The sequence below is a fragment of the Myodes glareolus genome, chromosome 2 (genome assembly GCF_982192425.1).
Source record: "Myodes glareolus chromosome 2, mMyoGla1.1, whole genome shotgun sequence".
In the NCBI taxonomy this organism is placed as follows: Eukaryota; Metazoa; Chordata; class Mammalia; order Rodentia; family Cricetidae; genus Myodes; species Myodes glareolus.
The window spans coordinates 57,340,785-57,368,442 of record NC_142027.1 but is presented as its reverse complement, the minus strand read 5'-3'; the positions used below and the strand labels follow the sequence as shown (position 1 = coordinate 57,368,442).

The 27,658-nt window shown below is 38.0% G+C and overlaps 1 protein-coding gene across 9 annotated transcripts in view; it reads left to right on the top strand.

Moving 5' to 3' along the window:
* The window catches only part of Bbx (BBX high mobility group box domain containing), a 248,248-nt gene that overhangs the window by 192,481 nt on the left and 28,109 nt on the right, over positions 1-27,658 (top strand). For 7 of the 9 annotated variants that reach the window (XM_087900706.1, XM_048454300.3, XM_087900722.1 and 4 more), the window contains 4 exons: positions 4,885-4,965; positions 20,441-21,446; positions 22,295-22,430; positions 25,389-25,537. In XM_087900706.1, coding sequence (XP_087756832.1) covers positions 4,885-4,965; positions 20,441-21,446; positions 22,295-22,430; positions 25,389-25,537 — 1,372 coding nt within the window. The remainder of the gene's footprint in view (positions 1-4,884; positions 4,966-20,440; positions 21,447-22,294; positions 22,431-25,388; positions 25,538-27,658) is intronic. The other 2 variants (XM_087900720.1, XM_087900711.1) reach the window with 1 other exon arrangement.

The window sequence follows — 27,658 nt, the reverse complement described above, 5'->3', positions numbered from 1 at the left end:
CTCCAGTTGCTACTGACTTATAGTATCTTATTGTTATTTTTAGTGAACTTTCTCATATCTGTTGTTTTATGAAGGAAGGGCATAAGTGTTTGATTGAAAATTACCATTTATATTTTCTAACGTGTTCTTGCTCCTATTATTACCTACTTAAGAAGGGAATCTGTGTTTATATAGTTAGGAAACATTTAGCTCTGTAAAAGTGTTTAGTTTTGAAATATTTATAAGATTGGACACAAAGTATTCCTAGAAAGCATTCTTGCTAATTTCATTTATAAAGTCTTCAGAGGCATTTAACTATGTGTTCTCTTAGAAATGGGTTATTTATCGTGAAGTATAATTAGCAAAGGAAACGCTCGTTAAAGGCTCTGGCTAGTTCCTTAAGTTGAAATGGTTTTTGTATTTCTTTTATCTTTTTTTCTTTTTTGCAAGCTCTAGATTTTTATATTGAACACTGAGGAGGACTTTTTTTTATGAGAAAGTAATTTTATTAAATTATAAAAGTTTCCATTTCCGTCCCTCCTTCCAACACCCTCCCACTCCCCCCACTCCCTCTCCTCCTCCCTCTCCATCCCTAAGAGCAGTCAGGGTTTCCTGCCCTGTGGGAAGTTCAAGTTCCTCCCCCCTCCCTCCAGGTCCAGGAAGGTGAGTATCCGAACAGACTGGATCCCCAAAATCCAGTATATGCAGAGGAAACAAGTCCCAGTGTCATAGTCAATAGCTTTTCAGAAAGACTCCGGGCCAGCCACATTCAGAGAATCCGGCCACATTCAGAGAATCTGGTTGGATCGCGTCCTCGTTCAGTCCCAGTCCAACTGGCCTTGGTGAACTCTCATTAGATCAGTCCCCTTGTATCAGTGGGTGATCGCATCCTCAAGTCTAATCACTATATAACCTGTTGAAATTAATGTTCATTGAACCATGGCTCAGTAAAGCACTTCTTTCTTTTTAATAGGTTCCTTGTGAATGTTTATATTAAAGAAGAAAAATAATATTCGTGCTTTATAAGACCTAGAAAGAAATACAGTGTAAAGATTGCTTGCCCCAATTGTCAGTCTCTTCATTTTGATGCTCATGTTTCATCTAGATTCATTTTAGCCCCTCCCTCTGTGGTTCTTAGCTCTGATGTATTCAGTTGATCAGATTGAGTTACCTTTTGGCATTGTTGATGTTCAAAGGTAAAGCGCCGCCACATCATTTACTGTAAATCTGAGGACCGATGGTGGAATATAATGTCAGAAGGGAGCTATTGTTTTCCATTATTTAATAGGTCTAAAAGCCATGGACAGTGCATACATTCTCTGTCTGATGCGTGACTGGCTCTTAAACCTAATATACACCTTTGCATTGAAAAATAACATACTTACCAAAAAGATTCAGCTAATCTATTTGATTTAGACAAATTGATTTGGACATTAAACCTTTCCTTAGAAAATATTTACCCTGCCAGTATAAGTTGAGTCATAATCATACCAAATTTAAGGTTCTGTCACAATAGGATACAAGTAATAGGTACAAATTTAGAGCATTCGTTTTCATGATGGAATACTTAATATATTACAAAATATTGCATGTCCATAAAAATGCCATATACTTCACTACAACTAATCACAGGACATACTGTGGGGTTTTTGGAGGCATTAAAGTAAGCAATACCAGCTATCCTCATATGTCCACTTGTTTTTTTTTACGTAATAGTTTTATTTGTGTAACAGTTATCATTCATTTTATTCCTGACTAGTGTCTAGAATGCAAAAGATTTCACTATCTCCTAATTTGATTCTGATCTTTACCACTTTGTATACTCATGCACAAACAGAAACATAAAATGAGGACTTTAACATCCACTTTTTCTAGCATTTTTTTCTGTATCGCAGATATTATTTCACCTATTTACTTACTATTATACCTTCTTACTATCCTTTATGAATGGATACTGTTTATTTGAATTACATCGTAGTGAAAACAATAGCATTGTCAGATTGACAGACACCATACATGTTGAGGAAAATAAAATTCACAGTCACGAGCATAGTATACAGTACTCTCCAGCTACCAGAGTGGCAATCACACTGATGGGTAGGAAGCAGCTTGTAGGCCAGTCATTGGAAAACAGACATTGATAGTATTGTTTTTACTTAAGTGGAAACATATGTCCCTTACATTGAAAATTTTTAGCAGGAGTGAATAGTAACAAAATGACAGCTTAACATTGTATTGCTTTTTCTTGAAATCAAAGCCATCATCACAGATGAAATTATTAAAAGAAAATGTGAAACATGAAAAGAGAGTGGGCCCTAGAAGAAAACTGATAAAAACTAGTATTTATAGGATCAGTGTAGAAAGAAACCAGCAGAGATTAGCAAAGAATGGCTTTAGAGGTCCGTCTCCAGGAATCGGAGCCCCAAGAGGAATTTGCCAAAGGAAAGATCAGCATGTCAGGTGCTGCAGAGAAATCTAGACAAAGGCTGAGCCATCTAAATTATCATATGTCCAGTCTTCTCCCAACCTCTGAAAAAATACTTCCCTCTCCAAAATAAAACAAAAGAAAAAAAGAAAATGAGGTATTTAAAAAAAATGCTCACGGAACATAGTAAATCATTCCATGAGAATTTTGTCAAGAGAATTTGGAAGCATGAACCTCTCACACACCTGTACCTTTAGAAATCAGGCTTTTGCTGGGTGATGGTGGCACACACCTTTAATCCTAGTACTTGGGCGGCAGAGGCAGGTGGATCTCTGTGAGTTTGAGGCCAGCCTGGTGGTCTACAAGAACTAGTTCCAGGACAGGTTGCAAAACTACACGGAGAAACCCTGTCTCAAAAACCAAAACCAAAACAAAAAGAAAAAAAAGAAAAAAAAAGAAATCAGACCTTTAAGAAGCCTTGACTATTTTAAATATTGTCATGTAGCTGTGAATATGTGAATATATTCTCAGAGATTTAGAAAAATCAGGGAGCTGTCCTACTGTGTAAGAAACCACCTCAAGCCTACTACTGAGCAGTGCATTCACAGGGGGCAGGGGACCCCTTAGTGTGACCTATACTGCAGGAGGCACAGATTCAGCAGAGAGGAAGTGCAGTCAAAGGACAGGAACTGTGACAACGGAACAGCAGAGGGGGCTGTAGGAAGAAGTCTTGAGATGGACCTGGGTAGGGCAGCCCTTCCCATCATGTTTGTTGTCTCTTGGTAACATTTGCTCATGCAACAAAATTGACAGTGTACACATTATGAAATTTAATAAATTGTATCCTTGGATATTTCATCTCTATAAACTGCTCAATTTCATTGTGTAACCAATTTTTGGAATGTAACTAAAATGTTTATATTTGCTGGTGATCATGATATATCATAGTGTTGATTGTTATACCGTCTATTGAAATGAACTGTGGCCTCAGAACCCTGCTGGTCCCCAATATGAAATCTGATCTCTACAGTATAATACTGGGCAAGCTTTCTTGTATTTTAAAGGAAAAATAAATGAGACTCGGAGTCCTGATTATTTGCTTAAGTCTACATAGCAGAAAGTAATGAAGGCATGTCTGGCTGGCTCAGAAGCCATGACTCCTACATTATATGACCCCGGTTCAGGAGACTGACATTTATATTCAGTACTTGAGTCTTTAAGTTACTGAAAGTCAGTAATAATAGTATGTGAGCTTTTTCTTAGTCTACTGAGGGGCGAACAACTAAATTCAACTTTTCTAGTAATAGTTAAGATGTAGTATGTATGAGTGAAAACTTGACTAGTGGAAAATATTCCAAATTTCAGAAAGAGTGAGACTCCTTAAATTATCTTCAGTAGAATTAGATGTGATTGAGTTTATTAAAAGTGAAGCATCTAGGAGGGAAAATTTCCTCATCACTTTCATCAAGTAGACTTTTAAAGAATAGCCCAGGTAACATACTGAATATGTGTTTCTATGAAGGACTCTTGTTCCATGGGTATTCTAGAGAGAACCAGTGAGCACCCGATATGCAGTCTGTCCCCGAGTTGACACAATTGCCTGTGGGACCTAGGTCACTGCAAGTTACTGAAGCGAATTGTTTTCTAAACCAAACTGGGAAAACTTTATATAGACTGAGAAGAACTTAGAATAATAGAAGTGGAGTATGCTTAGGCCATAGCTACCTGATCCCATGATGACTTCACCATGTGAGGAATGCTGTGTGCATGTCCTTCTGAATAGATAGATCTCTTTTCCAACTCTTACTGAGCTTAAAAATTGAAAATGAAGTGTTCATATGAAAATAACAGTGTTGTTCACTAATAATATTGCCCAGACATTACTTAGCCAAATTTGTAAAAATGTATGCAGTTAGTATAATACCATATATGCTGGTACAACCCACACAGTACGGGCAGATGACTGTACCTCATAGGTTTCAGGTTTATTATTAGTGTTTGAATGCAGTTTCTGCATAGTGTTCTAAGGCAGTCAGTATTTTATATAAAATTCTTGTCCTCTTCTTGTTTCTGTCATATTACCTATCACATGAGTTCTTTCCACAGAGAACCCACATGCTTCTTTTAATTGGTTAGTAAATGCATAATAATTCTATATATTTTTCTACTTAGCCAATTGCTGAGTTAGTTCTTAAGTAGAAATTAACATGTATATCATGCTAATGTTAAATTTAGAGTTGGGAATATGAAGGATAATATTCTTGTCTTTATATGTACATCAGAGCAGCACCTATTTTTGAGCAGCTCAAAATGATTATTCCAGATTTGATCTAGTTAAAGCAGTTTGGTAGTTAGGAGTAGTGTTCGTCCTACAAAATTTAAGAAAATTTTCATTAATATATATATATATATTCATATATATGAAAGCAAAGATTCTAGTATCAAAATTAATACTGCTTATGTGATTGTTTTCTTTGTAGATTTCTTCAAGTACTTCACAGTTGGGTGGTGCTGAGCCCGTGAAACGCTGTGGGAATTCTGCACTCTTTCAGCTGGCAGAGGCAAGTCATAAAAAGTTAAGATCTGCAGATGTAGAAATCACAAAATAATGATGATAGTGTTTCTTAAACTGTGCTGTCTCACCCGTGACCATAAATAAGCTGTATTTGTTTCCACTAGTGAGAGGACTGCCTTTCACGTCAGTGAATGTTGCTACTAAAAGTCGTTGAACACTGAAAAAGATTGCCCAGGGATATCATAAAAACTGTTTCATGGGTAAATTTGTTTTTGTTTTTCAAGACAGGATTTCTCTGTGTAGCTTTGGAGCCTGTCCTGGAACTAGCTCTTGTAGACCAGGCTGACGTTGAACTTACAAAGATCCACCTGCCTCTGCCTTCTGAGTGCTGGGATTAAAAGCATGCACCACCACTGTCAGTTTTGCTCTCTCGGGTTGGTAAGTTTAAGGTTAGTGAGGTTAAATAAGACCACCCTGAGCTCCAAAAATAGCTTGTTATTTTTTTCTTTCTTTGATTTTCTTCATCCACTACTAAATCTCTTAAATGCATCACTTTTAGTCAGAGTGATTCATGTGTATCTGAAGCATTCAGATGGCATATTCTAAAATTTAGTTTTTAGAGCATCACTCACACATTTGGTGTGACATGCCACTATTACTCTACTGGCAAAGGGAAAAATATGTAGAAGTTGTCTTAAGTTGTAGCATTTCTATCCTGCTGAGACCACTCTGCCTACAGGGAATGTGTGGCAGGATTTCATCAACAACCAGTATCCTCAATTGGTGTACTCTGATACTAAACTTTTCCTCTTTCTTTCCAGTGAGCTCCCCCTCTAAGTTCTTTCGTGAGTGCCATGGTTCTTTTATAAATTGTTGGCAATTTTATCATAAAAATCTGAGAGTTTGAAATCTTTAAATTGATACCTTTAAATTAGCCTTTTTAAAGCCAAGCCAGGTACAAATTAGGACTGCAAGGCCCTGAAACAGTAGCAGGTAGATAGACTGGAACTAATCCATTGCATCAGATGCCAAGCTTGACATGATTCTTAGGCAAAAAATCCAGGCCCAAAGAGAGGACTGTGAAGACCAGAAACACTGAGGAAAACTCAGAAAACAGCAGGGACTGATTCTGAAAGGGAATAGTAAAGGTCACCTTCAAATGTAGCCAATAAAGAGAATGCCTTTGGAGTTTGCCATGCAAATGAATCTCAGTCAGGAGAGAGACAGATTATGAGGTTATGGATTTCCCAGTCTCTAGATTCTCAAGATGACTTATTTGAAATGACTATTTTTTTTTTTAGTAATGTGGATGTCTGGGCCATCTGCTTTTTCTGGTTATATAATTTCTCTCTGTGTACACACCTATATAAAACTATAAAGTATTAAACAGCACCAACTATAAAACAAACTAACTTTCAATATAGCATTTATCTTTATTAAGCCGTTTTGGATGGTACCATATGAACCTCTGACATGGTTTACTGTGCAGTGCTGCTAGAGAGGAATCTGCGTTGTCATTTTCTTTCAGTCATGAGAGGGATTTCTTATTAAATCAAAGCTCATTAGAAAAAAAGCATTCTTCTAATTTGTAGGGATGCATCCCAAATATGAAACAGATGCTATGGCTTAACAGATGCTTGGATGCTGGTGTCATAATTTAAAGGAGAAAAATTACCAAAATAAGCCTATTTCAGTTACAGAAAATCAACTTAGCAACATTTGACTAAAAATATGTGCTTCTGATGAATCTCAGTTGCTGAGAAATCATTTGCCAAGATCTTTGTTATTATTTGTGCCACATGAATCTGATACCACATCATGAAAAGTGTGTTTTAGAAGAGCATCCCAGTTGCTAAGTAAGCATCAGATGCACTATAAATGAGCCAGCATGGCCAATGATCACCAGTAGATTAATGCTTTCTTTCATTTTTGTCCCGCTTGTAATTCATAGTCTTTTTTTTTTTTCAACAAATCATGTATAGTCATTTCTGGTACCACTGAAAAGTAAATACAGAGACAAATGTTGTTGAACCCTAGAATCCAATCACCGAAGAAGAGTCACCCATCTCTCTCATACCACAGCTGATGCAAAAGCATGAGGATTTTATTAATTCTGTCATGACAGGGTCTTCCAGCATTAGAGGCCAGAAAGACCCCGAATAGCTGGTACAGGCTATTTTTAAAGGAAAAAGCCACAGAAGCAAGGGGAGGTTGTCTGGGAGTTGTTCTTTGACTATTATGATTGGCTTATTCAAAAGGGCTATTACCAATAATTGGCTGGAGAGCAGTTGCCAGATCAGATGAGGTAAGAGGTCACTTTGACCTTGTTTCCCAGGGGCTGATTCAAAACATAATTGTTGTGTGGATAATTGTTCAGGCCTGAGTCAACATCTTAAAGGTTATCTTGCCCCAATTTCTGGAGAACATATGTGCATGTATAGCTGGTTAGGTCCTTCGTTCCCAGTGGGGGAGGGGGTGGGGAGCATTGCTGCTGAGACTGAGAGGGCTCAGAATTGTCAGAAATGGCTTCAGAATTGTCTTGAAGTTTTACAGTGTAAAGTTACAAATTCCAAAGGGAAAACTGTCAAGGAAGTTGGTCTGATTTAGACTGGACCCTTCTCCTATGACTACATCCTATACCTTGACAGGCCTCTCATCACCACCTCAATGCCCAAATCATCCTAAGAATGATATGTAGAACACCATGCCTTTTCTCTGTCCTGAAGATAGACTTACTACTCTCCATTCCTTAACCCTGCTCTGTCATGAAAGTGAAGTCATCTCTGCTGTTAAAGATTAAGAAAGAAACATGGAAGCAGTATATTCTTATGGTTTGGTGAGAAACAAGAAATGCTTTAGACATAAATGTTTTGTGAGATCTTTTACTTATCTGACCAAGCACAACAAAACAAGGGAGCTGGCAGCAAGGAGATGTGGAATGGCTTTCACTATTTTTAGTTTTGATATTAGAACTCAAGGGTAAAGTAAATAAATAGAAAGTAGATTAGTTTGATCAAGCAGGAGGCCACTGCAGATTAATAGGGAGGGATTGGCAGATGGAGAACCTGGGGCAGTCACATCAGAGAAAAAAATATGATGGAGCTGCCTTTGCAGAAGCTGCTCTGAGGAACTGAGAGAGGCAAATGTGATACCATCTATATTGTACCTACACAGCTGTCTTGATCAAAATACTTACAGCGGTGAGTTTAAAACAAACAAACAAACAAACAAGCAAAAAAACCTTGAGTCCACTTCCCTTCCCATCCTACAAGACCCATTCTAGCCTGGAGGCCATATCTCTTCAAATCACTGGCTGGCTATCTATTCAGTATTTCAAATATCACCCTGTCTGAAGCATTCCTTAAGAAAGTCCTTGAGACATATCAACAACAAATGAATAAAGCAGAGATAGTATAGTAGTTAGTTATTCTGGCTCTGCAGCAGAACACTTGAGGGAAACAACTTAGAAGGTTATTTTTGTCTTGAAGGTGCAGGCATTGGAGATAGCAACTTATCTTGTTACTGGGTGAGGGCTAAGGCTAGGTTATAGCCTCAGGGCCCAGCCTTCAACAACCTATGGCCTCCAGCCAGAGCCCAGCTCCTGAGCATTCTGCTTCTGCTTTAGACAGTTCCCTAGGCAAATTACAACAAGCAGTTCTCCTTCTGCCATCTATCTCCAAAACTAAGGTTTTAGTCCTCCTGACGGACCAGCAGCAAGGCTCAGAGCAAAGTATGGCCCCTTGCAAGGCCAGAATGGAAAGAGAAACTGTGAAGCAGATCTCCCAAAGCTAGGGATTATTGCTTACAAGAAATTCTATCTTGGACCTGAGTAGAGGTGCCTGCCACCAAGTATAATAACCTGAAATCAGTCCCCAAACACACAGAATGAAAAAGAGTCCCTATTCCTGTAAGTTGTATACACACAGATACAGTAATAATTAATGTAATACAATTCTAAGACATAGAAGGAGCAAAAAACATTTTATATGTATGTTTATTGCCATACTCTGTGCCTCCCTCAGCAGTCAAAAACAATGTGGGATGGTAGCAGGAGACAGACATGAGGATTCTCCGGCACTGTCAGTTTAGGTTTTAAAAGGCGAAGGCTCTGATTGGAATATAGATATTTTTATATGTGGAGGTGGGCATATGTTCATATGTGCTCAGTTCACATGTGAACACACATGTGGAGGCCAGAAGACCTTGGTTTTTATTTCTCCTCAAGCCCAGTCTACTTTGTTGTCTGAGATTGGTTCTCTCACTAGGGCCAGTAGCTCTCTGCTTAATGTTTTTCAGCTCTGGGTTATAAAAGAACCACCTCATCTAGTCATTTACATAGGCATTGGTGATCAAGCTGAGGTTCTCACGACATCTATCCAAACCCACAGCCGGTAGCTTTTAATGTCTGAAAGTGACCCGGAAATCCTAGAACTTGTTTCATATATTTTAAAGGCATCTCTCCAGCCAGGAAGGGAGTTTTCTGCTGAGATTAGAAAACTGAGAGTACAGTGCTCTTTGTTCAAGCTTCCATGAAGTTCATACTGTTCAACTAATCAGTTCCTTATGCTGGCAAGTGCTAAAATGCATTGTTTCCAGTCATTTTGAGATTAATTAGGCTAATCATCTACAGAGCAGCCTAGCAACCTCCCTGGGATGACAGTTGGGTAGGAGAGTTGCTGCAGTTTGGAGATGCTCTGAGGAGAATCAGAGATAGCTTTATCTGCATTTTTTTAAATTCTAGAATTAAATATCTGCAGCATAACACTGTCTGGTTAATAAGCAGAACAGTGTAATCACTAATTCAAACAGACAAGAGCATTTCAGGGCTTCCTCCATGTCAGTAATAGTGGGGCTGCTGAAGTGGCCTACCCATGTACACATGTTCAGCACGATGAGAACTAAAACCTGTAAGCCACCTAAGATCAGAAGTATATAGAAAGTTGATTTCTTAGAAAGTGGCAGGGGCTGAACCTATGTTTAAAATCACTACTGTGTATTCTGATAAGTTTTCTGAAATTACTTCTACTAGTGAGTTTTGTTTAACTTCTGATAATGAGTGCTATTTATTATTTACTATGTGTTAAGCACAATTTGAGTGCTTCATAATTCTCAAAACTGTGTTCAGAGACGGGTACTATTATTATTCCTGGTTTTCCTATTAGGAAATGAAAGAATGTAGAAGTTTGCCAAGTTTGCTTGGTAGCTTGTTTATGGTCATGTGGACAATAAGAACCAGAGTCCAGGTAGGAACCCAGATACTCTGCCTCTCTAGACTATGCTCTTAAAGTAGGCATTTCTGTCAAAAGCTGAAGAAACAGTGTGTTGTATTTCCCCCAGATAAACCTGATAGAAGATAAAAAAAAACTATTGGAAAAGTTTTCATTAACTATATTTATTAAATAAGGATATAGGCATTCTCAGATGCTTCAGCATCTTTTATATTCTTTATTGCTGTAATGATGTATAAATTAAGTGAAAGGTAGGGTGATGTGGGATTCCCCTCTGTATGCTGTGAATACCACTGGTTAATAAAGAAACTGGATTGACCTGATAGGGTAGAACAGAACTAAGTGGGGAAAACTAAACTGAATGCTGGGAGAAAGAAGGTGGAGTTGAGGAGAAGCCATGTAGCCCCGCTGGAGACAGATGCTGGAACTTTGCCCAGTAAGCTACAGCCTCGTGGTGATACACAGGTTATTAGAAATGGGTTAAATTAAGATACTAGTTAGTCAGAAATTCGCTTAAGCTATTGGCCAAACAGTATTATAAATAATATGCTTCAGTGTGATTATTTCAGGGCTGATCAGTCGAGAAACAAACAAGTGGCTTCCTACTACAGTAGGTAAAGATACATTTATTGTAGTATCCATAAAATCAAATCATTTATAAAATTGTACATTTTATAAGTGGCTGGAGAGATGGCTCAGTGGTTAAGAGCACTAACTTCTCTTTCAGGGGACTCAGGTTCAATTCTCAGCACTCATGTGGCAACTAACATCTGTTTGTAACTCCAAAATATGACACCCTCACACACATGCATGCAGGAAAAACACCATTGCAACTAAAATAAAGATGAACAAACTTTTTTAAAAAAAAAAAAAAAGTAACCGGATTTATAAACAGTATCGAAAAATGAGGCCAGACTGTGGTGGCACACGCCTTTAATGCCAGCACTCGGAGGCAGAGGCTGGTGAATCTCTGTGAGTTCGAGGCCAACCTGGTGTACAAGAGCTAGTTCCAGGACAGACTCCAAAGCTAAAGAGAAAACTTGTCTTGAACCACCCCACCCCCCAAAAAAAAGAAGAAGAAAGAAAAGAAAAGAAAAATGTAGGTAACTCCATGAATATCTTGCTTAGCTATTCTCCCTCTAATCCTTTTAACATTTCCCATTACTGCTGATGATTAGAGGTACTTGACTGAGGTATGACTACACATACATGTTCTGTATGTATCCTGAGTGTCCGACCCTCACAGCCACCTCTAGCCCAGAACATAGAGGAGCAGATCTTAACCTAATTTCTAATTCTAAAACTTGGAATTTTACAAGGGAACCTTTTATTTAATGTTGCTGTGTTTCTTATCTTTTGATTCAAGTCTCTAGTCATTTTAAACACCTCCTAAAACTTTTCTTCTCACTCCAAATTGCACCAGTGTATTTTGCGGGGAGCTGAAATAGAGAAATGTTTTTAATAACTGCCGTTAACAACTTCAGAGAAGACATCAGATGGCCATATGGTACCACAACTCTCACCCATCCAGAATCCATAATTTTCAAGGAAATAGTCAGTGAAGAAAATATTTAAATTATCAGTTCACCTGGCCCAGTGTTTTCAGCCAACCAAAGAGAAAATTGCTTAACTTGGCCAGATTTCAGTGCTCAGAGATATATAGACCACTGTTCTGTGACGTTTTCTCCTGCATGATTTTCTTAGCAGCGATGCTGTCGTTATTCTCAGGAACCGCTGACTGTGCATTTATGTTAACACACACACACACACACACACACACACACACACACACACACCATTCTAGTTTTAATTAATTACAGAAGAAATGCACATCTTAGAAAATGCTTCTAACTGCCATCTTAGAGTTGTATCTAAACTGTTTTGGCAGTCAGTATAAAATGATTGTAAATATACCTGGGCTGCAAAAACATTTGTTTTGTACTAAAAAGCAGAGATTTTGAAATAAAACCGATTAGAGTCAGGAGGTCTGTTTGCACACTGTCTTGTTTTTAACTTAGGGGACTCCTTTATAATGGACAGTAAAAGACAAAGTCTAAGAAGAAGATATGTGGCCTGTCTTGAAGCTGCTTACCACGGCTTTGGGCCAGCCAAGAGATATTTGCTGTGGCATTATTTCTAACAGTTTAATAGTTTTAACAGTTCCTATTTATTTTGTCATTTGAAGCAGAATAAGAATTGGATCAATATCTTAACATTTGTTTAATGCTAAATTTGTAGTGTCTCTGATTCAGAGATAGAAATTAGATGTAACATAAGTTTATTATTCTCTTAAAGCCAGTCCTCCATAACAGACCCCAAGCCTAAAATGTGTTTTTACCTGGACTACAAAAGGCATTCTCTCTGTGCCCAAGAATATGAAATTCAACCTCTTCATTGCGCATGTTAGCCCCTCCAGGAGTTCATTCAGGAGTGATACTTAGTTCTTAGCATTTTGAAGAAGATAATAACCTGTGTGTTGGTCTGGTGCATTGTCTGTGAGGATCAGACTCACGGTTTCAGCTTTTTCTTTCCTTTGAGAAAGGAGTTACATATCTTCAGCACACCATCTCTAGGCCTTTCTGATTATACAGAAGTCACAATGTGGTTTCTGTTGATGGAGGGAACTTTTAAATATTTGTGATTTACTTTCATACGTACCCTTGGGATATTCTTGACAAGAATGCTATGATTGTCAATTGAGGCCTGGCAGTAGCGTGATTATAATTAGCATTGTTTTTAGAGTCATAAAATAACTTTTCCTAGTTTGAATTAGAATGCACTTTAGACTCATAAATTACCTAAGGACAAATGAGCATTCAGTTTAACACAATATCTGCTGAAAACCTTTTCAAAGCTACGAGCATATTCTTGGAAAAGCATACAAAGGTGAACAAAATGCATTCTGGGCCCATTGAGTTATAGCTATTAAATAATAGAGTAGGACCTGGAGGAGCTGACAATAATTATCAAATATTTATGTCCATCTTTAACTTAAAACATTCACATTTTAACTTCTTTGAATGCTGCCCTGGGAATTCCATCACTGGAAGGTGCCCTGATGATTTCCTGTTCTTACTTTTAAAGAAAGTTAGTGCTCAATTTAAATTAATAATAGAAGGATAAATTGTCATTTACCATGTCTGGCATTGTTTCAAGGCCAGATTAACAATCGACTCTCTATTAGGGGCATCTTGACTAAATTAATAATAGTCATTAATTCTGTATTCCCCACAATGCAATATTGTTCCCTTGAGCTCACATTGCTTTATCTTCTTTTTATGCCTGTTGTATGGCTGGCTACATGCATGTCCATACATGTACATAATGTACGTATGAATATTTTTAAATCTAGGGGTCAGTAATTCTCTAGAAGCAGGAAGAAAAATCTTAAACAGAAAATTAGGTTCAAGAAGATTTTAATTTCAGAAAAACTGTTTAAAAATGCATAACTCTGATTAGTTATTATGTAGCAGTTTCCTCTGAGATTGAAACATTTCGTTCTACAAGGATAATTTTTTTGTATGTATGAACATTCCTAAGCTCCACTGAATTGTGGATGCATATGCCCGTAGTAGATGTGAGTAGACGTACACAAAAGTAAGACTGGACACTGAAGAAAAAGCCCAGCAGCTAAGAACCAACTTGCTCTTGTGAGGATCTGGCTTCATTCCCCAGCACCCATATAGTGACTCAAGCCATCTTTAACTCTAGTTTCAGGGAACCCATCTCTGTGGGCACTAGGTATGCATATGGTACACAGACATACATGCAGGCATACACATAAAGATAGATAATTTTTTAAATTTTTTATTGATTTTTATTGAGGTTTACATTTTTTTCTGCTCCCCTCCCTGCCTCTCCCCTCCTCCCTTCAACCTTCCTTCAAGGTCCCCATGCTCCCAATTTACTCAGGAGATCTTGTCTTTTTCTCCTTTCTACTTCCCATGTAGATTACATCTATGTAAGTCTCTCTTAGTGTCCTCATTGTTGTATAAGTTCTCTGGGATTGTGGTTTGTATTCTGATTTTCTTTGCTCTATGTTTAAAAACCACCTATGAGTGAGTACATGTTATAATTGTCTTTCTGTGTCTGGATTACCTCACTCAAAATGATGTTTCCTAGATCTATCCATTTTCCTGAAAAATTCAAGTTGTCGTTATTTTTTTCTGCTGTGTAGTACTCCGTTGTGTAAATGTACCGCATTTTCCTTATCCATTCTTTGGTTGAGAGGCATTTAGGTTGTTTCCAGGTTCTGGTTATGACAAAAGGTGCTATGAACATAGTTGAGCACATGTCCTTTTGGCACGATTGAGCATCCTTTGGATATATACCCAAAAGTGGTATTACTGGGTCTTGAGGAAGGCTGTTTCCTAATTTTCTGAAAAATTGCCACACTGACATCCAAAGGGGTTGTACCAGCTTGCATTCCCACCAGCAATGCAGAAGTGTTCCCTTTATTCCACAACCTCTCCAGCATAAGTTGTCATCAATATTTTTGATCTTGGCTATTCTTACAGGTGTAAGATGGAATCTCAGGGTTGTTTTGATTTGCATTTCTCTGATGACTAAGGATGTTGAACATTTCCTTAAGTGTCTTTCAGCCATTCCTGAGATTCATAGGAATTCATAGATTCCTCTGTTGAGAGTTCTCTGTTTAGTTCTGTACTCCATTTTTTATTGGATTATTTGTTCTTTTGATGACCAGTTTCTTAAGTTCTTTGTATATTTTGGAGGTTATTACCTTTTGTCTTAAGGAACGTCTTTGCAGAATGGAATGTTTCAATCTCAGAGAAAACTGCTACATAGCAACTAATCCGTTAAAACTTTTTTAGAGTTTTTCTGACATTAAAATTTTCCTGAACCCAAATTTATGTATAGGGTTTTCTTTCCTGCCCCTAGAGAATTATTGAACACGAGATTTAAAAATAAGAAGAAAACAGATAAGCCCATCAAGGTTCTGTCATACTGCTTGTGGAGCTCATATAAATGTCACTATTTCAAGTAATAGAAGCATCCTTCATTATTCTAGCATATGTTTTCTGTGACATAAGACTCCAGAGTAGTATTAGCACAAACATTGTCTTCACTGTGTTCTAGACACTATTAGTTCTGTACAATCTTAAGGCAAAAAATATTAACATCTATAAATTATAGTATAGGAACCTGAGGCACAGAGAAGTTTAGGGAAATTCTGTGCATTATCTTACATAATAAAGTTTCTTCCTTCATGAACATGACAAATCTATGTCAAAACCCGTGTACAATTTTGCAGTCTGCCCCTGAACCAGCACCTTGAAACTACCCCTTAATACCAAACTTGCTCACTCCCAGCAGGGGTTATTACATCCATGTCTATCCCCAGGATCTGTTTATATCACATGGAAATACCTAGTATGATGAGGGAATAAATATTAAAAACAACAAATAATGGAGTTGAGCAGGTTTTATATAATAGTCAGGAAACGTAAGTATTTAAATGGGGAGTACAGTAGAGTGAGGACACATTAGAATCAGATATAGCTTTTAGACCTAAGGAAAACTGAGTTTCAGGGGAAAAAAAAACAGCAAATAAGTCTTGACGTGCGACCCATGGCATTCAGTCTCTCTCACTCTCTTTCTCCCTTCCCACTCTAGTTTATTTTCTTATAGTGTGTTTCTGCTTCTGTAGATCTCATTCCTGTTCTGCTCTTCCTCCCTCTGTATACAAACACATAGTACATACATATCTGAGTAAAAGAAAGAGAAAAAATTCTCAATTCTCTTTATGATTGATAACCCCTGACTATATATTGTAGCAGAATATGAACTGTGTGTCGCAAATAACAAAGAAGAAATAGAAAAGAATTATATCAACAGTTAAAAAGTACTCTAAAATATATTATGAAAATCAGTATGGGCTATGAATGCAAAAATTGGCAAAAAAAAAAACCTCTGCTGTTTTCAGTTTTTTTTAACTAAAGAAAGAAAGAAATGGCTAGTCTAAATTAGAGGAAGCAAAGTTATAAAGATCCAGGAGAAAGTGAAACAACGTAATTACTGTTTTGTGCTGCTGTGGAGAGGGAATAAGGACAATAATGTTCAGATCAGAACATGTGCATGAAGAAAGGCTAGTTTGTGGTAACTCTGGATCGACATGGCGGTAGGAAAATAATTTGGGTTTCTTACATAGAAAAATTCCACTGTAGGCTATGACAAGACCTTGCAAATGAGATTTGTCTCACTTTTGGTAACCTTTGACATGTTGTAGAAAACAACTCAGAACAAAATGGGGAAAAATCATTCTGACTTTCAAAGAATAAGCTTCATTTATAAATGTAGGCTATTATTTCATAGAAACATTTAAAACTGTTCTAATAATACTGGAACTTGTAAACAAGAGGGTGAAGACTGGAAATTAACAGTTTCTCTGCCAAAGGCCATGGTCGCAGGTGCTTTCCCAGAGTAGGTTTGCTGTGTTCTCTGACATCCTGGCACCTGCCAACTGCCTTCTTCTGTTCCTTTGTGGTCTGCTTCCACCTGCATTTTGTCACTGAGAGACCTTGATGGGAGACTGAGGAAGGGAAGAAGGAAAAGGGAACTGGGGAGGAGCTGTATGTTGGGAAAGCCAAACACCATTCTTCGAGGGACCAGCTGCCTCTAGGGAGGCCCCAAACCTGACCTTTGAGTTTCAGGAATGTGTTTTTACCACTTTTGCCTCTGTCATAGCCTTCCCTCTGTTGCTAACCCCTGGGTTTCCTTGCCATTTCCTGTTTAGTTGTTGTAATTTTTCATGAGCTGTTAGAATAGACCTGTTCTCTACATGGAAGTCTCTCTGCTAGGTCTGCTGTAGGTTGTTTCTGCCTACTCACTTATGTTGACGAAGCGCATAAGCCAGCTTCATGTTCTGTTTGCTGTCGCTAATATTGTTTACTCTTCTTTTTAAAGATGAGAGAATGTTGTTGTCATTGTTGGTATGCAGCTTGCAGTGTCCAGGGTTCAACAAGACTTTTAAAAGCTAATTGTATGCCTTCTGAGCAGAATAGGAGATGGAATTAGAAGATATTCTTAGTTGGCTGAGGCTTATTAATGTTCAAAACAAAGCCAATGAAGAGTCTGGAAGTTCATCAGAAGGCCATGTCCTTGTCACTGTCCTGCTCAGCATTGTTACTGAAGGTTTAGGCCAAACCATGAAAAGTGTGTGGCTGACACAGAGCTGGAAGATAATTCAAACTTCAATAGCGTAGGGTTTACAAGGAGAAATGGGAAGTACCAGGTATATAACATAAATTTTTAAAATAGGGAGTTGAGGTGACCAAGCTTCCTAGCATATTACATAGATAAGGAAATCTGGGATTTGTAGAAATCAAAGTGTGATACATTTAGGCAAAAGGAAAGATTTCATCTCTGGGTACCATTAAAAACTACCTAGTATCCCTACTGAGAGTTGTGTGTCTTTTCTGGTACTGCAAGAAGACTGAGTGTCATTTAAGGAGAGTATTGCCACATTGAAATATCTGTTCTCTCTAGTCATTATGGGGCTCTTACAATTAGCAAGTATTTTGCCTCATCGTTTTATTGCCTCACAGAACCCCAATCAAGGTTGTACTGTTACCCACTTTTCAGACTGTTTTTGCTCCTATGAGTTAAATCTAAGCTCTTTGGTTCACTGTGTAACTTTGGGTAAGCTCTGACGTTTGATTATGAACTCAGTTTTATTCAGTAAAGTCTAGTCTTACTTTAGGATCTATGACAAATAGGGTAATCAGTTTTTGCTCAGTATTAAAGTTCTCAAACAAACCTGCCCCCTCACACATAAGTTACCTGTCTTTGTGCAGAAGTCGGTTCACTCTCAGGAACACGGTGTAACATGAGCCCTATATTGGAAAGAATGTTCTATTAGTGACTCTCAAGTCTGGGTCAGATTTGGATTTTGGTCAGTGAGAGCAGATTTGTGATTTGTGGTTTTTAATAGAAGAATTTGTTTTACTTTTATAATTTTACCTCCAGCAATATAATTGTATTTCTTATAATTTAGGGTTAGCACACTCTATTTGAGGAGGGTGGGGGGAGCTTCGAAGAGCTTAAAATAGGGAAGTAAAGCATAACTAGTACTTGGTGTAATTACCTACACAAGAAATATTATGCTATTTCCCAGAATATGTCCCCAGAGTGAATGTGTATGTATTCCATTTCATTCCTAGCTTAGGATCCTATCAAGGGTGATAAGGAGAATCATTTTGAAATGTATTGAACAGAGAATAGAGTTTTCAAAATACTATTAGGTTTGCTAAGTTGAATCTGTGCTGCAGATGCAAACTGTTGGCCTAGCACTGCAAATGCCTCTGCCTAAATGAGAAAAGTCCCTGACGTGACCTATGAAAGGCAACCAAAGTGACAATGGCGAAAGAAACCTTACATTTATTTTGAGAATGTCATTCTGAGCTATTTCTAAAACTAGTATATTGAGCCCACATGGGATAATTTATAAATAACTAGGGCTAGAATAGTTGAAAAGGAAGATTATGTCAAAATTCGCTCATTAGAGTAAAACATGCAGGGAAGAATAATTATGTCAGTGTTTTAGCATTAACATTAGTTAACATGTGCTTCAGGCGTGTTTCTGGTTCAGTACAATAAAGGGAAGAGCCCAGTGTACATGGTTACTAGCTGAGTTTTAAAAGTTAACGTGCATGAGTCCAGAGAAAGACAGCTCTGGCGCACATCTTTCTGGGAATTGTCTGAAGTACCAGGCGCCCTTACTGTGTTATTCAGTGTTTCTTAAAGAACGGCAATATCTGCCTCCCCAGCATGTCCAGTTCCTTCCTAGTCCAAATGTTACAGATTTTTTTTCAACAAAGTTTGTGATGCATTCAAAGTACTAAGAAGGGGGAAAATGAAAAAGGGGGTATCTTATATTTAACCCAGTGTATTACCCATTCACAACTGAGTTTCCCATCGTCAACCGTCCTAGATGATAGTTCTGTAAGACAGACGAGCTCCCTGGGCCTGTGCGGATTTTGTGCTGACTCAGCAAGCCCCAGTGCTCTTTGTCTTCCCATACTGCTAATGCGCAGTAAATTACATATGTTACAGCTCCTTTGTCCTGTACTGCACTTGACCAGATCAGCATCTTCGGCCTCTTGGTAAATTCCTCAAACATAGAAATCTATGTTTGTCTTTTGTTTTTGATATCATTCGTGTCCTCCTTAAGTGTTTATGAGTGGAAACTGGGGTATTGAAAATAGTTTACAATAGCTATAATCTCACATTTATCATATAGCCTGAGCTTCAAGGTGATAGGGAGATTGAAGGTGACAGCTTTACTCTTAAATGTCCTAGATGTGTAAAGAATTTTTGGTGTTTCGAGACAGGGTTTCTTTGTAGCTTTGGAGCCTGTCCTGGAACTAGCTCTTGTAGACCAGGCTGGCCTCGAACTCACAGAGATCCGCCTGCCTCTGCCTCCTGAGTGTTGGGATTAAAGGAGTGCGCCTTTGCTGCCCTGCCAATAATTTGAAGAAAGGTGTACATGTATAATAAATATGTAGTTTATAATAGACTTTGTTCTGTGTACTTTGCCCAGTACATATTCAAATGCATGAATATTCAGGTAGCAAAAATACAATAAGTGTGATACAAGTAAGTGTGATAAACCACTTATAACAAATAGTTTACATTGTTTTGGTTCTGAATCTACAGCTAGGTTCAAATCAGATTAGGTTTTTCACCAGACAATATTTAAAAAAAGAAGAAAGGTTTTCAGAGCTTCTGTGTTTCTATAGCTCTCTGTTGGCATCCATGCACGTTTCTAATTAAAACCTTTCGGCGTTCAATGACTCATTATAATATTTCTAATTTCAAGTGGGTCAGTGGAAGTTACTGCTGTTTTCCTTATTCTCTGGGATGTGGGGCCAAACATCAGAACAGAGTGTGGGGATTATACTGACATAAGAATATCATCTCACTTAGCCTCACAAAAACCTCCAAGATAAGATCTATCCAGTTTATAAAGTTCTCAGCAATTCTGAGCTAAACAAGTTTCCAACTAAGAGCCAAGTTTGTCTTTAAGCTCTAGAATCCATCCTCTATCAAATCTAATTTTCATAAGATAAGTTCTGATGATGCTAGAAAATTATTCAGGGATGTTTATGTATAGTTCAGTGAAGTTAGTTTGGCCGAAGTGAGCTGATTATTGTAAAGTTTGGAACTTTTCTTAATTTCTAAAAGAGATATAGATTAAAAAGTTAAAACTAATTTTGATCATAAAATAATGAGGATGTTTGGTGTTTTTCTCTCACTTTTGTTTTAACTATTTAGATGTGTCTGGCATCAGAGGAGATGAAAATGGAAGAAACAAAACTAATAAATTCAAAAGAACCGGATGGTGGAAGAATGAAAGAGATGGAAAAGGGGAAGGAGGAGAGAGACATAAAAATGGAGAAAAACAATGAAGCTGGGTTCCAGAAAGAAGCAGAATTTGAGAAACCATCTAAGGGAAATATAAGGGAGTCTAAGGACTTCAGAAACTTTGAAGAGCTACAAGTGGATAATGTAATGGCTGTGAAACTGGAAGACCCTAAAGAAATGAGAAAGGAGCCAGAGGATGATCAGAAATATGGCCACTTCCCTGATTTTTCTTACTCTGCCAGTAGCAAGATAATAATTAGTGATGTCCCCAGTAGAAAAGATCACATGTGCCACCCTCATGGAATTATGTTCATCGAGGACCCCACCATGCTAAACAAACCAGAAAAGATAAAAAAGAAAAAGAAGAAAAACAAACTGGATCGACATGGAAGTGACAAATCCACACCCAAGAAGACCTGCAAGAAGAGGCAGTCTTCAGAGTCCGACATCGAGAGTGTCATGTACACCATAGAAGCTGTTGCAAAAGGAGACTGGGGTGTTGACAAACTTGGAGAAACCCCAAGAAAGAAGGTCCGCACCTCCTCAAGTGGCAAGGGGGGCATTTTGGATGCCAAGCCACCAAAGAAAAAGGTGAAATCAAAGGAGAAGAAGGTTTCCAAGGAGAAGTGCTCAGACATCATCAAGGAGTCACGACCTCCAGATTTCCTTAATATTTCTGCCAGCAAGAATGTTCCTGGGGAGGTGCCAGAGGGCATAAAAGCAGAGCCATTGACCCCCACAGAGGATGCACTGCCACCTAGCCTACCAGGACAGGCCAAGCCTGAGGACAGTGACTGTCACAGAAAAACAGAGACCTGTGGCTCCAGGAAATCGGAGAGGTCTTGCAAAGGTGCTCTTTATAAAACCCTGGTGTCAGAAGGCATGCTCACCTCCCTGCGAGCTAATGTTGACAGAGGTAAGTGACTTCTATAAACCTGAAAGGACTACCAGGCCTAGCAGAGTCTTCCCTTTAGACTTATTGAAAAACAAAAATCGTCATGAACAGTGGAGCATCAAACTAGTCCCTTGCATGAGTCGTTCATGTGTTATATCCGTTTCACTTTACCTGTGTACTTTCTAGAACACTTAGGGGAATGTTTGTATTGTTTTGTAAGTAATCAGGATAAAGAAATTCAAAATTACTATTTTTTTTGTTTCTCTGTTCTGGGCTGACTTCATCAGTTTTAAATGGCACAGTTAGCTTAACTACTTAAATTGATGGAATTTTCTGAATGACATTAATAAATTTGACAGAATCTTTACCTGTAGTCTCCAAAAGTGAATATCCTATCTAGCTCTATTGTTGGGTAGTCAAAACTAAAAATGAAGTGTTATTTAAAGCATGGTAGCCTCCACACAGTATTTTATCCGTTTTTGTTTTATTTTGAAGCATCTGCCTAGGGAACTGTTTCTTATTGGACTCTATTCAAATAAGTCCAGAGTAGAGAGAGCTTAGGAGGATGTAATTCTTCAGGGATGTCTTCTAGTGAGTCTGGAGAAATTTAGAATTTATATTGTCTGTTAGCCACAGACTCACACCTGAGGCTGGTTCTCAAATGGAAAAGATAGTGAACGATGACAGGACTGCTTACTTCAGAGGGAAGATTGTTCTCTACAGTCCAACCCGAGTTGTTCCAGGTACTGATAGCTACAAATAACATTATGGAAACGATAGGTAAAGAGGCCAGGAAGTCACTTGTGAAGGACCTGAGCTGATCTCTGGCCCTAGTATTCTGAGCAAACCCCTTCACTTGGGTTTCCTAGGGAAACGGAGCTCAGGAAAAGGAAATTCCTCTGATCATGAAGGGTGTTGGAGTGAAGAGAGCTGGACATTTAACCAGAGTGGGACCAGTGGGAGCAAGAAGTTTAAGAAGAAGCTAAGGGAAGACTCCTTCCTTGGGTAAGTGCCTATAAGCACAGGCGACCTTCACTGAGTAACCTACTGTGGCAAGAGTGTTAAGTAAGCCTGAGATACTAACTTTTGTTTGTTTGTTTGTTTGTTTGTTTTGTTTTGTTTTTGTTAGCCCTTGTCTTAATAAGCTCCGTATTGAAAACAGTTCAGGGGTCTTACTGATTCCTGCTCTTAACCAGCCATGTGAATGGTAATGTCATTTGTACTTTGGCTATGGTACGAACTACACACATTTTAAGCTTGGGCCTGAGTTTGATCGAGGTCCACCACAGTGCAGTAGTAACTGTGGATATTTTGCTATCAATTACTGGGACGCATGTTGCCATCTGGAGCTTAAGATGGATTTTATTTGTGTATTTACATTTTGCACTTTTTATGCCATTGTTTACATTTTAGTGTGTTTATTATTTCTAAATATAAGTACACATGTTTATAAAATAATGATAGTTGGACAATATGAGGTAAATAAATTATGTTCCCCTTTTAATATTGGTATATTCCAAAAACCTCCTGTTACTCTAAGAAAAATAATTCTAGTATATATTATATATTGAAATGTGGTACTGAGGAAGCAATGGCACATATCACTATAAGGGGGCTGGAAAGATGGCTCAGAGATTAAGAGCACTGACTGCTCTTCTAGAGGTCCTGAGTTCAATTCCCAGCAACCACATGGTGGCTCACAGCCATCTGTAATGAGATCTGGTGCCTCTTCTGGCATGCAAGCATACATGGAAGGAATGTTGTATACATAATAAATAAATAAATCTTTAAAAAAAAAGAAAAAATTACTTAGGATTATTATTTCATGATTACTGTTATGCCAACACACTTAATATCAATCATTATAAAGGATTTTGTTAATCAGTTGGTAGAGACGATACTTTATATTGGTAAGAAAAGTGTACATATTCACTTGTGCTGTTTTGAAAGTTCTTTGAAATTTCACATTAGCCTAATTTGAAAAGAACACATTGAATACAAATAATTCTCCATATTTTTCATAAGTATTTTTAAAAGTAAGCAGATTTTATGCATTGAGTATGTTGTACTTATTTTATTCATAATATTTGTATTTCTATTTGTGGAAAATGTAATATTTTCCTTGGAAATAAAGTGCTTTAAACTCTGGTTAATTCTGAGACTTCAGGGCATCATAGAGAGGAAAGGTAGAGGCTTATGGTACAAGATTATCTTAAGATACATATATTTCAATATTATATTGAAATAATATAGTTAATAGTTTCATTACTAGTATTTTAAAAGTCCAAAGTATTTCAAATCAGTTTTATGTACTTTACGCTTAAGTAATGGTATGAAAAGTCTCCATTTATTTTGTTCCTAAATGACACTTTCAAATGTAGGATTTTTTAAATTAGAAAAAAATGATTCTAGGACATCTCTAGATAATACCATGTATATCACAAAGACCTGCCAGGACTTTGTGAATCTGACTGTCAAGCCAGGATAGAAGGCAGCTCATGACAGAAATAGAGAAATAAAGTAAGCAAGCATGAAAGCTGGGAAGGTAGCTCAGCTGCTGAGGCATTTACCATTGTAGCATGAAGACCCAAGTTCAATCCCAGAGCCCATTTTTTTTTAAAAAAACAAAAACAAAACAAAACAAAAACCTTGTCATGGTATCAAACCCCACATTAGCAAATCAGAGACAGGTGGACCCTGGAGTGCACTGGCTAACTAGACTTAATCAGCAAACTCCAGGCCAAGTAAGACTTCCTGTCTCAAAGAAACCAAGATGGATGACTCTTAAAAAATACCTGAGGTAGTCCTCTAATTTTCACACACACACACATATACACATGTGCACACACTCACCAAAGTGGTAATAAGAAGCAGCAAGCAGCAAGCTTGCCAGTGAAATTGATGATTCCACTCTGAGCAGCCAGATTAGCTGGCCTGGAAGCACATGCCTATACCAGCTCTTTGGAAGCAGAAGCATGAAGATCACTGGTTCAAGGACAAAACGGCTAAATATCGAGTTCCAGGTCAGTCTCAGCTACACAGAAATACTTTGTCTCCAAACCTAACTTGATCAGTTAAACTGTCAAGTTATAAGAGATATCTCACCATTGCTGAGAAACAGGGTAAATGCCTTTGCAAATCTGTCTCAGGAGAGTCGTGGGTATGGGAGTACGTATGTGGGAAGCCCAGCACATCTGGAGCTGGTCTTCTTCCCCAATCCTTCCACTTCCTGTCTACCAAGCTTCTGCAGCTTCACCCAGCTGTCTGCAGTATATCTTTGTTAGTAATTCTCATTGAACAAAAGCCAGCAGCTAGCCTAGGATCCAACAGGCATGCTGCCGTTGCTGTGCAGGGCCCTTAGAGACAAAACTATCCCAAGGATTCCCTGCCTTTGCCACATTTGTGATTTTCGTTTAAAGTGGTATTGCCTCTCTTGCCAACCTTTGAAAACTGGCTTTACTTTGCTAGCTGGGTGTTGTTCCTCATTAGTCAACACTCTAGAATTTCTTTCCTAACATTCAAATTTTATATGCTTTCTAAAATTTGTGTATGTTTTAAACAATCACTAGTCAATAATTTTAAGACTCAACTTACAATACTCTCAATATATCATATGACCTGTAAACTTGGTATTGCGTGAGCATTCATATGAATTTTTAGAATGAGACTTGTCTGAGTAGAATACACTTTGTGTCTAATTTTTTGAGACTAAACCATGCCAGTAAAGAGAATGTCAAATTTTCTACTTCAGCCATTCTATGTTTTCTAAGGAGTGTGGATTTGTATTGATGTCTTCTCCAGAATTTCCAAAAAGGTGGGGTCTTTTTTCCCTTTCATGAATGTTTTAATGTCCTAATTCCTAGGGACCCTGTTTCCAAGTTGAAGTACCTAAAAATATATCATGTATCAGTTTCTGTTTAAATATTTGACTCTTTGCTAATTGACTCCCCTCTCTCTTAATAGTTCTGCAAAGCTGGATGAGGAATTTGAAAAGAAATTCAACAGCCTCCCTCAATATAGTCCTCTTACATTTGACCGGAAATGTGTATCTATTCCCAGGAAAAAGAAGAAGACTGGAAACATGTCCTCAGAATCGTCTAAAACCAGCAAAGGTTAGCTGTTACTCCCTACACCCATCAGAACTTCAGATGCCCTTCCGCTAACTTCAGCTCCCTTAGAGAGTTACCCTGATTAGAGTTAGAATCGAGGCAGTAGGGAGGTAGAATTGCAGGTTGATTTCTAAAACTGTCTTGCTCTACCTCCCTTCTCCTTTCTTTCTCCTTAATTCTCCTTAGCCTCTGTCTTTGCATCATGTCTGTACATTTGCTCCTAAAGATGTACTCAGGTGTCTTACTCGTGGTCGTGTGGTCATGCTGCCACTCTCCAGAGCTCTCTGGGAATTTTGAGATTTTGTTGAGCAAAATCCACTGACTGAATAATACTTCTGTCTGGTGAGTCTGCAGAAGAACAGGCTTTGGGGCTGTGCAAACCTCCTTTTTGCCTGAGAAGCAGACACTGTTATTTACCATCTGTATGAACCCAAACAAAATAAAACTACCTAGATTACTCCAGGAATATACTTTGTTAAATTTGAAAAAAGTACTTTGTTTACATTTGTGTTTTCAAGAGCATCAGGTTCTCTTTCTGTGTCAGGAATCTCTTAATTATCAGTGTGATTTGGGTATATCTCAACACTCAATCAGGGACAACATTCCCATTTGAAGGAACTTTTAAAGGGTGTTTGCATTTTCAGTGGTCTCAACACCTGGACAGCTGTTGACGTGCCTGCCCTATGTGGCAGACTCTGAGGCATGATTTGAATGCCAAACATGGGTTCCAGTCAGGCCCAATGAAGAATTGGCCTACCCAGAATCTTAGTATTGCTGTCAACAAGAACTTTGTCTTTTGATTTTTCTTTAGGCCTAAAGATTGGTTAGGGAAAGTTTCCTCTAGTTTTCTCCCACAGTGATAGCATTTCATGAGCTGTCCTGCCACAGACAGGAACTGGAGAGATGATGTACAGGAGTGGCTGAGCTACAGCTGCTTCAGGGTCAAATTCTGATCAGGGTTTGGTAGATGAGTTCTTTGTAATTATCTTGCAAAAGTGGTGACCTGTTCCCTGCTTGTGTCAAATCATATTTATTCCCTGATTTTATGGATATTGAGGGAATATTTAAGATATTTAAAATATAGAAAAATGCATTTATGTTATTTTCTCTAATAGAATCTAAACCATTCTCCCTCAAGATCTGTAAACCCTTTGCACACTGAAATTGCCACAACAAAGAGTGAATTACTTTAGGATGTACATGTTAGGATATTATTGAAAGGTTTGTGAAAACTCCTACTTCATAGTTAAAGACTGGTAGGGACATAAAAATAATTGTAGAATTACCTATTTCTTTCTGTGGTTACTAAGAAACCCAAAGAATAAAAAAATTAAACAGGAAATGCAGCATCACCAGCCTTTCTTATCTGGGAAAATCAAACAGTGTTCTGTGGAGACCTTCCAAGGTATAGGAGGACTAGAGCTGAAGTAGACCTGTTGACAGGCAGTTGAACACCACAGACAGCTACCACACAAAATGGCAGTCTTTGTCCTGGAGATTCTTAGGAATAAACCATGTAGTCCATGGGGCCAAAAATGCCAGCTGTTTTGAACTACCTACCACACTTCTTGGCTTTAAAGATGCTGACAAATACTTTACAAGCCAGTGAAATGGCACTTAATTGATTGATGTTCAAGACACATTTCTTATCTGACTCCTTACAGTTCAAGACATTCATTTTACAGCTGTGAAATTGCTGAATTATCTACCCTGGAAAGTACTGATAGATTATTTTTTTAAAGCCGAAACCCTGAAGTTAGGATCTATTTTCACAAAACCTTTCTTGGTTGTCTATTACATGCGTTCTCCTCTCCAGCTAAGATTAATAGTATTTCTTCTATGTGAAATAGCTCTTTGTAGTTTTGCATTGTGCTTCATACAGCATCATCTTAACTTGTTCATTGTACTTCTCGAGCCACAGAGCTGCTGGTTCTTCATTGGTATGTCAGAATTGTATATGTGGGAAGTCTTCTAACTCTTTTTAGATTATACTCCCTCCATGTTGTGTTTCATAAAACAAAATAGAATTAGAGTAAAGCAAAAATTAAATAATATATTCTAGTTAGCAAGCTGGAGAAATGGTATTCATAACCAATTTGCAATTTGGCATTAGCAGTATACTAG